Source organism: Pristis pectinata, chromosome 24 (genome assembly GCF_009764475.1).
Source record: "Pristis pectinata isolate sPriPec2 chromosome 24, sPriPec2.1.pri, whole genome shotgun sequence".
NCBI classification, from domain to species: Eukaryota; Metazoa; Chordata; class Chondrichthyes; order Rhinopristiformes; family Pristidae; genus Pristis; species Pristis pectinata.
The window spans coordinates 23,414,201-23,431,045 of record NC_067428.1 but is presented as its reverse complement, the minus strand read 5'-3'; the positions used below and the strand labels follow the sequence as shown (position 1 = coordinate 23,431,045).

The 16,845-nt window shown below is 42.5% G+C and overlaps 1 protein-coding gene across 5 annotated transcripts in view; it reads right to left on the bottom strand.

Annotated features, from left to right (window-relative positions):
• Nucleotides 1–15,508, bottom strand: part of LOC127582672 (transducin-like enhancer protein 4) — a 180,018-nt gene extending 164,510 nt beyond the window's left edge. For all 5 annotated transcript variants that reach the window (XM_052038192.1, XM_052038195.1, XM_052038193.1 and 2 more), the window contains exons 1-2: nt 14,900–15,508; nt 11,814–11,911 (exon numbers count right to left, since the gene is read on the bottom strand). In XM_052038192.1, the coding sequence (XP_051894152.1) occupies nt 11,814–11,911; nt 14,900–14,923 (122 nt within the window). In that variant the 5' untranslated portion in view covers nt 14,924–15,508. The remainder of the gene's footprint in view (nt 1–11,813; nt 11,912–14,899) is intronic.
• Between the last annotated feature and the right edge of the window lie 1,337 nt (nt 15,509–16,845).

Sequence of the window (16,845 nt, the reverse complement as noted above, 5' to 3'; positions counted from 1 at the left end):
GATCATTGGTGGCAGTGATTGTGGGTACTTGATGCAATCAGCTACAGTGGCTTTACGAAATGGTTGAAATCAATGGTATTTGAGAAGGTTATGTTACTAGCTAATTTTTAGGCATGATTAAAAATTCTATGAAATAAACCAAAGAATTTCATTTCCTTTTATATATATTTATTATTATGCCTTTTTTATGCCTTGATTCCAAATCTTTTAAATCGGCAAGTGTTGATATATGCCTTCCTCTCTCACACCACCCCAAACCAGGCTATTGAAAGTGCCACCTGTGGCCAGTTAACCCATGTACAAAACAGCCCTTTGAAAGGGGTAGTCCCAAAGAAGGACCTGTATTGATTAAGCACCTTCCAATACATGTTGCTGAAACATGCTGAGAATTATTGGTTTTCTGTCCAAAGACAATTAACTCATATCATTCTGTTTAACCCTAGTCAACTGTCAGTGCATTGGAAGGTGTGGATCCAAGACCCACTCCCGAGACTTCAATAGTAGAATTTCAGTTGACAATTTAGTGGTGAGGGAGTGTGGCACAATCAAGGGATGCCATCTTTGAGTAATGTTAACAAATGGTACAAAAGCCTGAAGTCCCACACCACCAGGTTCAAGAACAGCTACTTCCCTTCAACCATTCGCTTCCTGAACCAACCTGCACAACCCTAACCACTACCTCAGTATAACACTATAACCACTAACCACTTTGCACTACAATGCACTTTGGTTTTTGTTTTAATTGTGTTTTCTTGGAAAAATTGTGTATTTTGTTTATGTTTTTCTTGTGAATGCTGTTCATCTGATGCTATGGGCCTGTGATGCAGCTGCAAGTAAGTTTTTCATTGCACCTAGGCATACCTGAACTTGTGCATATGACAAACTTGACTTTTTGAAATACAATGGTGTATCTGGGCCACTATTTATTCCTTGTTCATCATCACAACATTAACACAATGTTGTTTGTGGGAGCTTTCTATGCACAAATTAATTGTTGTTTCCTACACTAAAACAACGGCAACTCTTCAGAAGTACTTCACTGGTGTAATGTCCTGTTGGACAACCAGAACCCATGAAGCATGCTAAATAAATGCAGATCAGCCCACCTTTCCTTTCATTGGAGATTCATCAAATAAAGTTCAACACCAAACTGTAATAGTGATACAAGAACAATGGGATAAAAAGGTGGGTTGTTTAAGGAGGGAATGCCAGAGGTTAGGACCCAGGTAACTAAAAGCACAGGAGCTAATTAAAATCAAAGAGGAAGAGGCCTCCACTGGAAGCAGAGGGATTTCAGCAGGAGGTTACAGGTCAGGAAGAGGTGGGAAGGGGAGCAGTCATGGACCGATTTGAAAAGATGAGAATATCCATTTTTATCAGACCAGGTGTATCCAGAGGTGAAGGGTGAAGTGGACTTTGGGCACAAGCAGAAGTTCGGAGGAACCCAAATTCACACAAGATGGAACATGGGAAGTTAAGTAGGACAGTGTTAGAAAAATGAAGTCCAGGCCAGAAGAAGAACAGATGACGGTTTTTAAGAGGCAGAGGAGAGGAATGGTCACTGCTGCAGAGGAAGTAGTTTTGGGAATGGAACAGATGTGTGGTCAGAGCTCTCTTCAGGGCCAAATGGGGAGAGGGTGGTTGCAAGTATAAAGATAATTATAGGATTCCAAACTACCACAACTGAGAGGCAGACCCATATGAGGTGCTGAGTCCAAACCTGTAGTTTTTAATGATTTATGGGAGTAAACAAACAAAACTGCCCGAGCTACATTATAATTTGCAATTTACAGTCTGTCAGTTCTGTGGCTGACCTCACTAGTCAAATGTTTTGTGATTTCATACAAATCCTTTAAAGTTTAGTATGAATAAAACCAGATGCCTGGTATACCCTCAGCTGCATGAAAGCTAGCTACCAATGTCTGTAATTGAGTCAACTGCAGAAGGTCTAATCAAGTTTGTGCTTTATCCCTAGTCTTGTTTGTTGCGTTTTAGTAGTACCTCTATGATCACTGATCCTCTAACGTGGCCCTCATCAACCCAACTTCCAACTAATTCATCCTAGTCGCTTTCTTCCTTTTGATATTCTTACCTGATCACCTACTCTAATCGGCTGCTGAATTACAACAGTGAACACACTTCAAAAGTACTTTATTGGCTGCAAAGTGTGTCTGAATCTCTGGAGGTTATGAAAGGGATTACAAGAACCCAGTTTTCTTTCTAACTAACTTTCTGTCCCAGGCATTGGGAAACAGTCTTCCTACAAAACCTCACTTGCTCTTTATCCTGATTAACCCTGCCCCTTCCTCCTCCCCCCCCCCCCCACCCAGAGGAAAAAGTGGTCCCCTGGAGTTAACTCAATACTGTGGGGTTGGAAATATTTCCCCAATTAGCCACAGATGTTTGTCAGCATTTCCTATCCTCAGGAGAGGGTGGGACTGAAGTATCCATTTACATGTTTGAATTGCTTCGGTAAATTGCACCCCCAAAAATCAGAACAGGCAGAAAGATCTGGCATTAAAAGGTTCTTGACATCTCCCACTACAACTTATCTTTGCTACACCCAGGTAAAAGCTTTTCCTTCCATGCCCCAGGGATGGGAAACCGATACCAATTTCCTAATTCTAGGGCAATGTGCAAAATTCTACAATCACATAATATGGCAGTTAGATCATCCGGTTTCTTAGTAAGATCATAGCAAAAGAGACTGTTTTGCACACTTTCATATTCCAAATCGCTCTAGAGCCAATACTTTTTGAAATGTAATTACAGTGGTAACACAGGGAAATTGCACATAGCAGCTCCTCACGTACAGTAAATGACTGGATAAAATCGATATTTCAGGAATACTGATGAAGCAGTAATTTTTGGCTGGGATACCAAGATAACTCCCCAATCTTTGTGCCGTGGAATTGTTACTGCTCACCTGACAAATGGGGCCTTGACACCATTGGATGAAATGGTAAAATCAAGTTTCTCGAGTGACATTTCAACCTGGAGCCTAGCTGGCTCAGGGAGTTCGAGTGCACGACTGACCTACAATCTGAGCAGCGGTGAATAGAAGCTTCTGAAGTGTCAACTTATGATGAGAGATTTTAATGATTGAAAAACTAGGACTAGTAAACATTGTGTCATGTGACTACAACACATCAGAAGGCACACAAGTCATTTTTCTACACAACCCCCAAATGCTATTAAAAGACAAAACTCATTGTTGATAACAGCAGCACAGATCCCAGTTTGATTACAAGTGACATTATCTCAAACACCACGAGAGAATTGAGCTCTTGGTGATCTAAGAATATTTGCATCCTTTGTTATACTGCCTATTAAACCTTACAAGCCATCCATTTACAGACTGAAATACTCCCAGGCAAAACATTCAAATCAAACAAGCACCAAAAAACCATTGGGCAGATTCACAAACAGAGGCCGAGGTCTGCAGCTTTCCCACAAAAGGAAAAAGCAAAGGGTATGTCACACCAAGAGGTATTCACATACTTGCCTTCTGACACCTGACTCAAATGCCACATTAGCAAAAACATGGCATGCAGGTCCTGCCCACTATTTTTGCCAAGATAGTGGGGAATGGTAGGCGGACTGGCGAGGAAAGCAGCTTAATGTAAATGCATAGATGGAAAGAAAACACATTCATCCAGTAATTGTTTAGTTCCTCAAGAGAGATGTTGAAAAGCTGCTCAATACAAGAGCTCATGCCACTGGTTTATTGGTTTATTATCATCACCACTTGTACTGAGGTACAGTGAAAAGCTTGTCTTACAAACCGATCGTACAGGTCAATTCATTACACTGTGCGGTTACATTGAGTTAGTACAGAGTGCATTGATGCAGTACAGGTAAAAACAATAACAGTACAGATTAAAGTGTCACAGCTACAGAGAAAGTGCAGTGCGATAAGGTGCAAGGTCACAACAAGGTAGATCGTGAGGTCATAGTCCATCTCATTGTATTAGGGAACTGTTCAATAGTCTTATCACAGTGGGGTAGAAGCTGTCCTTAAATCTGGTGGTACGTGCCCTCAGGCTCCTGTATCTTCCACCCGATGGAAGAGGAGAGAATGTCCCGGATGGGTGGGGTCTTTGATTATGCTGGCTGCTACACCAAGACAACGAGAGGTAAAGAGTCCAAGGAGGGGAGGCTGGTGTCCGTGATGCGCTGGGCTGTGTCCACAACTCTCTGCGGCTTTGTGTGTCCTGGGCAGAGCAGTTGCCGTACCAAGCCGTGATACATCCAGATAGGATGCTTTCTATGGTGCATCAGTGAGAGTTAGTGAGAATTGGTGAGAGTCAGTGAGAATTGGTGAGAGTCAAAGGGGAGCCGTGCAAGGTCCCCTGGCCGTAATATTTTAATTGCAAGGCCAAGACAGAGTGTGCAATAGAAAACACTTACATGGTCAAACATGTCTGCAGACTCCACCATTTAGCAGGAGTCAGAGGATGTTTGAAGCTGGAGAAGTAGTTGTGGGACAGCAATGGTTGGATCAGGATTTCAAAGGTTTGGGGACGCAATCAGGCCGGGTAGGACAACGATGCAATCAGGCTGGGTAGGACAACGACCAATCAGGTCAGATTCCAGAGGTATGCAAATGTGATGATAGGCAGGGGCAGCAGAAGCAACAAGTGGGCCCAAACAACAGGAGGGTGGGTTGAAGCAAACAGAAATGGCAACTCTTAAACATAAAAGTAAATGGATTAAAGGCTATGAAACAAAGATCCTTGAAGGTGGCAGTTCAGGTAGATAACGTAGTTAAAAGACAGCATATGGGATACTGGTCTTTGTTAGGCAGGGCACTGAATACAAGAGCAGGGAGGCTATTCTCCATCTTTGTAAAACATTGGTCAGCCCTCAGCTGGAGTACTGTGTGCAGTTCTGGTCACCACACCATAGGAAACAGACATTTGTGCTGGAGAGTGTGCAGAGGACATTCACTAAATGTTGCCTGGGATGGAGCATTCCAATTAAGAGGAGAAACTAAACAGGCTAGGTCTGTTCTCTCTGGAGAGAATGGTAGGGGTGGGGGTGCGGGACGGGGGACATGGGACATGGGACATGAATGAGGTATATAAAATTACAAGGGGTATTGTTAGGGTAGACTGCAGGAAACTTTTCCCCATATTAGGAGCCAGATAAAACTAGGGGGCATATATTTAGGATAAGAGGCAAGTGATTTAGAGGGGATTGAGGGGACCTTTATCACCCAGAGTGACAAGTACCTGGAATGTACTATTGGAGAGAACAGTGGAAGCAGAGTCACTTGACAGCATTTACTAAGTGTCCAGATGAACACTTGAATCACTGAGGCATAGAAGGCTATGGCCAAGTGCTAGAAAATGGGATTAGTGTAGATGGGAGCCCACAGATCTGCATGGATATGTTGGGCCAACTGGCCTCTTTCCATGCTCTATGACTCCAAGGACAGTTGACCCCTTTTAAATAACAAAGATGGAAGCCTCAACTGCACTGTTAAGATCTGTTTCGGTGCGATTCCCCAGCACCATTCGCAGGACTCAGATGCGCAAAGGGATTTAGTACAAGTAACATCAAGACACCTGTTGTACGCCATTTGATATCACTATGCATGGAGAGCAGCCTCTTAAGTTTGTGATGCCTGAACAGTGACTCCATGTAACAGATGAACAGAATGCATGTAGTCTGTGCACTTTAGACAAAGAAACACCTGGGGGACAAAGGATGAGAGAAAAGGCAGGACGAGATGGCAGGACAAGATGGAGGACATCTGATTGATAGAATATTGTGCGCATCACACTGATGGATGTAAATTTATTTAGTCAGAAAAAAATTTGGAAAACAGGCACGTTTCATTGTTAAATAAAAGACTTTCCTTTTATAAAGCTGGTGCCTTTGAAATGCTTGTAGCAACCTGAGATTTGAGACCATCATTTAGCACTTGATCAACCAATGTATATACTTCAGATTTGTCAAGTGCTTTAAGAATGTGTCTTCTACACCACCTCCTCCACATTCCCAAACAGCATCTCCAGTCTACAACCCCAAAAGTAGCTGGGAACTAATTAGCTGCCCTTAATTACATTCACTGATGTTCCCTCAATAGTCTGGACTGCCGCTGTATTTGCTGGCAGTGCTTCCTAAAGAGCAAAGCTGTTAACACAGGGCATATGTCACTTCCTGCTGCTCGAGATTAAAGCAGAAAACATCTGCTGGGGCAAATGTTCAGCATCTTTAGTTCTGACACTTATACTTGGGTTTGCACTAGACTGCTAAAAATCAGTACTATTTTAATCCTACATTTCCCAATTTTGTTTAGAAAATAAACTCAGTAAAGGTTCACTGAATAATGTGAGGAGCATGCACACAAACACTTGTAAATAACCTGTCAACACATGCTTTTGGAATACACAGCATCACCATTTTTGCTTTCACTGAACACGTAACTCTGATGTCCTTTTGCACTCTGCATTCACAGTTCCTTTGTTTCTATCTTTCACACCCATACACAAAAACAGAAGGCTCAAATACCCACCCAGTCCCAGTTTGGGTGGAGAGGGAAGTGATGTGTAAATTAGTTCTGTTAGTGTTAGCAATTTCAATCTTCCTTCTAAATGGCTCCCCACCTCCCCTGCTGCCAGTCTCTCTGGGGCTGGGTTACTTACACATGCCTTTTGATAACTGACTCAAGTGCCCATTCTTGCCCTTTCCTTAACTTGATGCCATGCATGCCCACCTTTCAGCAGGGTACATTAACCTCCAAACAGAGGTATGTGCCCATGCCAATGATATCTTTTAGTCACATGCACATTGAAACAGTGAAATGCATCTTTTGCATAGTGTTCTGGGGGCAGCCCACAAGTGTCACCATGTTTCCAGTGCCAACATAACATGCCCGCAACTTCCTAACCTGTATGTCTTTGGAATGTGCGAGGAAACCAGATCACCCAGAGGAAACCCACTCAGACATGGGGAGAACATACAAACTCCTTACAGACAGTGGCCAGAATTGAACCTGGGTCACTGGCGCTGTAATCGCATTACGCTAACCACTACACTACCGTGCCTACTCCCAATTAGGAAGCACAAGGCAGCTGATGAGCTGGCAAGGAGGGCAAGTCAGTAGAGACTTGAGAGGCTGGTGCAGACGGTCAAGGAATACCGCGTGTGAACATCAATTAGCAACGTTAGGAGTGTTTGTTGGGCCTTTGGCCACCAAGGCTGAATTCAGTCCTACTCTTGCATGATGACACAATAGTAGCAGGTGACCAAGTACCTGCTGAGAAAAGCAGCAATGGCACTGCTTTAAACAAATCCTTGCATTCTCTTGGCATTTTGGATGCAAGCTAAATGCAGAAATGGAAATTTTGAGGGAGAGGGAATGTGGTTAAAGAGGGACTTAAAATCCATGACCTGAAATACAAGAGTTGCAATCTCAATTTATAATTAATTGCCCAAGGTCATGCACAGTCTGTAATTCACAGGGAGTGATGTCTATCAGATCACATGATGTTTTTGCAAATGCTCTTTCTGCTGCAAACCAGCCAAACAGGAATGGATTTAGAAGGAAAATAAAATCTGCAAATGCTAGAAATCTGAAATAAAAACAGAACATGCTGGGAACACTCAGCATCTGTGGAGAGAGAAACACTGTTTACATTTCAGGGTCAATGTTAACCGTTTCCCTTTCCATGGATGCTGCCTGACCCACTGAGTGTTTCTGGCATTTTGTGTTGCAATGGATTTAGTGGAAGCTGTACACTACATTTGGTGGGGGGGGGGGGAGGGGGGGGGGGGTGGGAGTGGTGGTGTGGAGGTAGGCTTAGGTGGTTCTACTGACAAGGTGAAATAGAAGGAGGCTTGTAATTATTGGCATAAACCTGTTTAGGTTGTTGTTATGGTACAGCACAGTAAACCTTATGCAATTTTTGTTTCACATAATTCACAGGTCATAAATCAACATATCTGACAATACCTCTCAGGCACGATACCTCCGTCGTCATGAAAGAGAACATCTTCCAGCACACCAAGTGCAATACCACAGGCAATCATTTTTTATTAAACACAAACTATAGTTTGCATTTACGCAACATCTTTAACATATTGAAATCAGCCCAAGGTATTTCACAGACCCGTAAAGCAATGAAAGATCAACCGAACCAAATGGGACAATATGAAATTTCAGGGAGGGTCTTAAATGAGAAATTGAAGAGCAAGTTCTGGGACTGGGACTCTTGTAGCTTCAGCTGACAATGGAAAAAACTACATGAACATCAGGGATGAGCAAAAACTCAGGTGGAAGAGTTTCAAAACACACCATTTCCAAGACAACAAATCAAAACAGATTTATTGGCAGATATTTCAGCAAGTTAAAAAGAATAAAGGAAACAATTTGGGGACTGTGCTTTGCCTATTGTCATTTCATTGGTGGCTAGATACGAGAACAAAATATTAGTCATGGGGATAATTGTTCAGATCATCTGTCTCCTGGCCAGTACCATTTGATCTCTATCAGTGCCAGGTCAGAAACCTGGGCTTAGATCTCATTTCAGAGTTATCAATTGAGACAGCGTTTTGGTTGAAAACATTGCACCAGGTGATGTAGCAACAAGAACTATGTCCACAGTTGCTTGCATTCATGTGGCTTTATTTAAGACAGGCATCTCAAAGCTGTCTCATACCACCCTTAAACCAATCACCCAGTACTTAATAGGGCACTGCTTAACCCCTCTGAGCAAATCCAATTCCACTTTTAATTTCCAAGGCCTTTTTAAATGGGTATTCAGGAATTCTGCAAACTCATCCACTATTCCATTATGTCCAAACTTTGACTTGTATATAAAAAAGCTGGTACTCCTCTTCAGAGTCACCAATGACGGTAACTGAATAAGATGTTTTCAATTACATAAACATCCTCGGAACTTTTTTTTGCTGATGTTTACCTAGCCATTTCTCAGCATAAACCACAAACCAACTGCCCTGCTCTGTAGTCATCCTAATCGTTACAGAAGTGAAACAATCTTCTACGATGTAATCCGTTTTACTGTTTACAGGGAAAATCATTTAAAACCTATTAAAGATCTCTACTCCATCAGTAGAACCTAACCAAGCATAACCAGTCCATCTGGGGGGGACGGCAATTCACAGTTGGCATTCAATGGACCACACTCCCAAACTGGTGCAAGAGTTCAGGTTAGTGTTTTCAGCCACTGCTGAGTTACATCAGTGCCACTTTCAAAGGGTACACAATTCTCTGCATGACAAACTAATACCAACTCTGGACACAGCCCCTACTGCAACCCCAAATTAAATTCATCAGGATTCACTGGAAAAACAAATCTTCCTGCTGTCAACAAGCTTCCTAGTTTTAAGACCCAGCCAGATATGCCAGACCAATGTGTTGGCATCTAATGCCATAAGCTATACGAAAGCAGTGTACCCAGTTTTCCATCAGTCACCCTATGTAGACAATACAAACAGTAGAAACACCATTTTACAGTAACATGACCCTCATCAAGTTTGCTGGTAAGTAATCATAAACCCAACTGTATGTAGAAAACAACAATTCAGCACTGAACGGGTTAAAGCTGCTCTGCATTAGTTCCTGGCACCCATAAATAGCTGTAAATAAAGAGCAGATAATGGATACTTGTCAGGGAATTACAACACAGTAATCCAATCAAGGAGGTTCAGATCAACCATGAAAGCAGAGCTCACAGAGCACTTTATACAGTAGTGTCATTGGGCATCTTTAGTGATTCGACATCAATGCATCATTGTGAAACCTTCTGAGGCCAGAGAAACTGCATTTGTTCTTCTTAGAGCAGAGAAGGTTACAGGGAGATTTAATAGAGGCGTACAAAATTACAAAGGGTTTTGATGGAATAAGTAGAAACTGGTTTCTGCTGGCAGGAGCGGAGATCAGAGGGCATAAAGTTGACAAATGAATCATTGGGGAGATAAGGAGAATGTTGTTATGTAGCAAACTGGGGCGATCTGGAACACACTGCTTGAAAAAGGTAGTGAGGCAGCTTCAACGGCAACTTGCACGAGTACTGGGTAAGCATTTTATGGAGAAAAAAAAACCTGCAGAGCTCTGGGGAAAGTACAGGAGAATGGGACTAATTGGATGGCTCTCAAGGGTCACAGGCTCATTGGATTGTCTGGTCTGCTTCTTCCATGTTAATTATGCAGGCTAATTTCCTTTATACCAATACCCATATCAGGCACCCTTTTTGATTGAGCCTCAAAACTGCTTCAGCTATCAGTGGCACAACTGGTGGAATGCTGTTAAGAATCCTTCTTCCATATTAGTTAAGACAGAAATCCAGAGAAGTACTGCGTGAGAGTTTTTTCTAGTTTCAGCAAACATTACATCAACACTACACTGTCCATCATTACACTTTCATTGAAATCTATGATAGTCTAGTGAGAAATGTTTATAGCAACCAGACAACACCTTCCAAGTAACTCAGTCTTTTTTAAGAGGAAGCTTGCATCTAGTATTAAATATGGCTGCTTCATTTCAACAGCCTTAAAGAACTAGTTATTTCAAAACATTGCTTTCAATTGATTACTCTGACTAGAAGTGACAACCACTGTCTAGGTAAATATGGCAGCCATGTGCACACAGCAAGATCCCATGTTTCCTGTGGTGCCCATTGAGAAAAACAATGCCTGCGATCTTTAACAACCCACACCCTAGAATTTCCTCCCACATCCTGTCCAACTTCCAGTCCCCTTTCACGTAGTGCAGACTATTTTATTAATCCCACTTCTGCCCAAAAACAGAATGTGCTGAAGGCATTCAGCCAGCATCTTATCTAAACCGATAATGGGTCTTCAACCTGAAATATTAACTCAAGTTTTTCTTTCCACAAATTCCGAGCATCTCCAGCAGTCCCTTTTCTTCTTTCAGAAATGTTCTTCCATCTTTAATTCTCAGCCAAGCCATCGGCTCTCTCTACCCTACCCTCACACCACTGGCCTCTCCCTTCATCACTCAGTACTCATTTCCTTGTGCTTCCCACAATAGGATCTTGGGCTATACTTTGAATTAAAGCTATACAAATGGAAATTATTAACCATTTAAACTTGCAGATAACAGACTGCACCTCACATTTTCATCTCCAAAAGTACATCATTAGTGATAAAGCAACAAATGCTCAGTACTGCTCTGGAATGTTAGGCTAGCTTATCCTGGTGCAAGAGTTCATAAAACCTTGCGACTCCAAATGGAACCCATGCAATTAAACCAAGCTATTGGTCCCGATTCATAAGTGAAGACAGAAATTCTGATCCTCAATTACTTTTCACACAACTCCAGTGATCTATTTGAGCAGCATAGTTGGAACTTTAAAGTATCCAACACACAACCAAAAAAGTATCACTGATTCCTGAAGCTATCAGATCTTGTAATCCAACTGGCCATATTAAAAAGGGATTTTGCAACCATTTATTTTCCTCCAAATTAGATTGGCAGCCATTTGAAAGCCCCTCAGGCTCAGAATAGTCAGAAGATGGGCTAACATTTAAAAAGTTAACATGGCATTTGAGGTATTGACTGTCTATTTTCAATATCTTGTTATTTCATACATTATAACATCCCTAAATTGTTTTTTGATTCCTGCAGGGACAGTCCCATCACCGAACCTGGGACAATTCTGATTCAGCAAACCTTCATGAAGACTCATTTTTGAAAGGCAATAAAGTCATCCCAAGTTCCTTCTCTACAAAATGAGCAAGCCAAGTTCTAAATAAATGCTTCCAGCAACCGCAAGGGGATTCAGTCTGATCTGCAACACAGAGGTTAATAATTGCTTTACCTATGGTACTGCGCCTGCAGAAATTGAAATTCCTCCTTAATGCGATCGCATGTCTCCACCACCGTAAACTTAAACGGCTGTCCCGGCTGATGAGGTGCCTGTGTGATAAAGAAACAATGTTCAATCCACCTTTACGACAATGATATCCACACACATCTTGTGGTGCGTTTGGCTTCTTATTCTTTTGCTACAAGTATGCAATGAATGTAGATAGATAATGCTCCATTCACCCATCAACCTGCTAACCTACATTATTTCCAATTTATCCTGTCACTCAACTTTAAAATCATCCTGGCTTTTAAATCCAGCCACAATCTTTCCTTTCCCCACCTCTAATCTCCTCCAGTCCTAGAACTCCACAAGACAGTTGCTCCTCCAGTTTAGGCCTCTTTCTTATCCCCAAATTTAAAATCACTCCACCATTGCCTTCAAGTACCGTGGCCCTAAGGTGCAGAATCTCTCCCCTCCCCCCCCAACTAAACCTCTTTCCTCATTTGTGACCTGTGTTAAAGCCCACTCCTTTGACTAAGCTTCTGCTCATCCGCCACAATGTCTCCTCATAAGTGGTTGAGTTGTTTGATAACACCACAGAGGAGCACAGTTTTCTACTTAAAAGGCACTTTGTAAGTGGAGGCTGTTGTAGTTGTCATTGCAGTCATCAGGGTAATGGGGCTTCCTTCCTTCACACCTCACAGCACTGACAAGATGAAAAGAATTCCACTTTTGCATAATAGTTCAGGGTAATGTGGGAACACAAGACAAAAAGCACAGCTCAAGACGCAACCCCACCACACCACTGCCCCCATCCCCACTCAAGATCATCTCCCAGCGGTTTACGTTTCAGCTCCAACTCTCAAGATAAATGGCACTGGGTTAGGGAAGTGAAGGAGGGGAGATAATTAGATCACAGTTCAATTTAACTGTTATTTGGGACCAGTAGAAAGACTGGTGAGGGGGAAGTGAAAGGGTTACATCATTAGAAAAATAAACTCAAATTCGACTTTGGAGGCAAAGGGAAAGTCGACGTTTTGGGTCGAGACCCTGAGGTGACCATCCCTCTGCCTCCACGGATGCTGCTCAACCTGTTGAGTTCCTCCAGCAGTTTGGTTTTTTTTAAAAAAAAGATTCCAGCATCTGCAGTCTCTTGCGTCTTTAAATTCTACTTTGACTACTTCAGCTAATCAGCTTCTGAAGCTCTCACATGGGTCTTTGTTAACTCTAGACTTGATGATTCCAATGCACTTCTCTACTAGCCTCTCATTCTACTCCACATAAACTCGATGCCATCCAAAGCTCCACCCATCTCCAAGCTCACATTGTCCGATTCCCCTATCGCACCATGTGCCATCTGCCACTTAAGCAACTATTCAGTATGATAATCATTCTCTCTGGTTTCCCAACCCCTTCACATCCTCCTACACAACAGAAGTAGCCAGCGAGCCTGTTCCATTCAATAAGATGGGTGCTGATCCACCCTCAACCCCACTTTGCATTCACGATACCTGAATGGGCCTTCTCCAGCCCGATAACCTTGTGTTGGCTGCAATCCTCGATTCAATCAAACCAGAATATTCACATTAAAAAATAAACTCCACCTCCCAGCACCAGAGACCCAGGTTCAATCCAGACCTCGAGTGCTGGCTGTGTGGAGTTTGCATGTTCTCCCTGTGGCTCTCCTCCGGGTGCTCAGATTTCCTCCCACATCCCAAATACGTGCGGGTTAGGAGGTTAACTGGCCACTGTAAATTGCCTCTAGTGTGTAGGTGAGATTAGGGGGATTAGGGATAGAGCAGGTTGAAGAGAACGTACAGAGAATAAAAAACTGGGATTAATGTCAGATTAGTGTAAAATGGATGGTTGATGGTCATTGCAGAGGGGATAGGCTGAAGGGCCTGTTTTCATGCTGTAGCTCTCTCTCTCTGTTGCCAATCATACCTCCAGGACCCAACTTCAAAACACCCTGCCCGAACCTTTCTACCTCCTATTTCTCCTGCTGAAAACCTACTCCATTACTTTTGTTGACCAACTGCCTCAGTTAATCCCCGTGATTCAACGTCATTTTTCCTGAAAACATTCTTTCGATTACAGATTTGCTACTTTAACAAGTGCTACATGAATGCAGGTTGTAACAAATAAACGAAAATTCTTAGACTCGCCACGTCCCTGCCCAACAAGAATTAGTTTGGAACCTTCTGGAGTAAATCACTCTGCAATCTCCCTTAAGAATTTATAGGAGATTCTATATTGATTCAAGTCACTGATCCAATATTTCATCTGGTTAAATCCAAGTGCTTGACTTCTCCCTCCTCCGTTTTAATTCTCTGTTCACTTATTATCACTATTGCTTCTAATAAGGAGGTCTAAAGTCTAGATCTTGCCAACCTGCTGGCTAAATAAATTGTGGAATATCCGGCTTTCTACATTCCAGAGCTTGAATATTACATGTGTAACATTCATTAGACAGAAAAGTTATTTTTCTGCGATATTTTGGTTACATCTGACAAGGCGATTAACTCAAGATAGAAACGGAAATAAACTAAACCTTTGCGGAAATGCCACTAACCATTGCCACCTGCTGGATTTCCCTGCGTTTATAAATAAAAATCACCCCCACCCCACAAAAGAAATAATTTCTCGAGTATTTACATTAAGGGACGTGGGCAGGATACTTCGATTAACATCGCCACCACGCACGTACTCTGAATGTCCAGGGATTAGGCTATCCCTCCCCTCCCCCACAAGTAATTAAACCGGGCCTGAAAAGGAAAATCTTCAGCAACAAAGCATAATTCTTCCTTTAACTACACAGGGAAATACAACTGCGCTGGTCTCTACAACGATCGCAGAACAGGACTCAATTCACATTTAATACCAGAAGGATTAGAAACCAAAATATATTTCGACCCAAGATTAGTTAAATTAATTCATTTCTCTCCGGAATTTGCGAGCTCCCTGTCAGAATTGATAGAAATTGAGTAAAGGACTCCTTCCCCGTGTGTTCACTTTACATAACATTGAATATATCCGAGACCTTTGATATTCATTCGACTACGATTTGCAATGTTGTTGAGTAAACTGGTACTTACGGGATGCCTGCCTTGTGGATACATCTTGGATGCTGTTCCTCTCAATACTCCCCCAGTGTTTTTTTAATTAAAACAAAAATCACACACGGCCGCACACACAGAAATGCTCCCAAAACGGACTTCTACGGAGTCGTGGGAAGGAATAAACGTCGGGGGTGATAATTCAGATCCGAAACATCACCAGAAGGGAAACAAGAGTCTTTCGGTTTCTCACCACTGAACCATCCCCGGCAAGATGCAACTCAAGATCACATCGCCGAAATACACAGTGGAGAAGGAGATCAACAAGAAATCCAGACCAACTCCGGACGCGTATCGAGGCTGGGGTAAATCCAGGGCTGTACAAAGGAACACGATGTTGTGATGTCCATCGAACAACACACACGCACACACAGTTCACCTCTGTCGAGCCTAACTCAAAATGTTATAAAGTCCAAGCTGCCGTCGGGGTTTAAGCGATGTCTTTAAACATTGAAACTATCTTGAAAGAAATGAACAAAAAGCCCCTACTAAATAAAGTCCATACTTCAGAAGAAGTGTTCTGATCAAGGATGAGATTCCAAGAACTGGCTCGTTTTACTCAATGAAACACGGACTCACTGTTGCAAACGTCGCCTCTCTGCTCTTTGCAACATCTTTGAGAATTCCCTCAATTGGATACACACAATCCTGAATCCCCAGCCAATCACAGACCGAATCCCCCACGTGGGGTTTCGAGGTCACCCACAACTTTAACCAATCAGAAATGGACCTGGCTAGTGATTGGCCAGCTCCAGTTTGCGGCTTGCTCTTCGGGCTGTCCCGGTTGCTGCTGGGATTTGTAGTCGTAGAGCGGGTGGCTGGAATTACACCGGTGGTGATATGAACTACACATCCCGTCATGAACTGGGAGCGCACATCGCCACGCATGCGTAACAGAGAAAAAGTTGTGGCGCTGGGTAGCGAAGTGTCAATCAAAGTAACGTGGGATAGATTGTTGGGGCCCTGCCCACTGCCAGGGCGGATTAATTATAGTGTAGTAGGAACAGACATTCTGCGGCTGTCCTGTTCTGCCTCAAACAAATCATTGTGATTTGCATTAAAGAGAGGGAGAAAAAAAATCGCGTTAACAGGATTGTCATTTTGAAGTAGCTGAGACTGAGGGAGTCATTTTATTTTGCTGTAGCTGGATTAATGAGTGAAAATATACCATAAATACCAGATTTAAAACTAGCTCCATCCTTCCTGATTAGTGACTACATATATTTAACATACAAATGTTTTGCTTAAGTACAGCAACAAAATGGAACATGGTTCTGACTGAATTACAAAGGAGTGTCAGAACTGGTTAATGAGAACAGGGTCATCAGGTGACTTGTTAACTGCTGGAGTGCTGTGTTGTTCCCAGCACTACTCACATCATTTTTCTTCCTGGGACTCTGGGATACTTTGTTGCCCAAGTTTTTTTTCCCCTAGAAATGATTTGAATTTAGAGTAGCTGGGAATGTATTTTCCTGCTATCCTCCACAAGGGACACATTTCACATAAACAAGAAGGCCTGGGAGGGAAAAAAAACAAACTCTGGCAAGCAAACCGTTTTGCTTATATGTTTGCACAATTTCCTATATTTACTTTGAAAGGGCCATTATTGCCTCAATGCATAATCTTCAGCCAAGATCATTGAAAGGAAGGACATCCTCCAGGAACACAGTGTTTGACATAGTGGGTTGATTATGCAGTAGACATTGGAATTATTTAATTAAATTCTCATTCTTGACTCTGTAGCTGCATGAACCTCCCCTGTGCTGACTGCTGCAAAACAGGAAAGTCCCAGGTCCAACCCTTTATCTCTGGTGAATTAGTTGCATGCCAAATTACCCCAGGTCTTCGAAACTGCAAAACCAGCCGGATTACTACTGCTGAGTTATATCCACCAACCCATGCTTGAAGGCTGACCAGTGAAGATC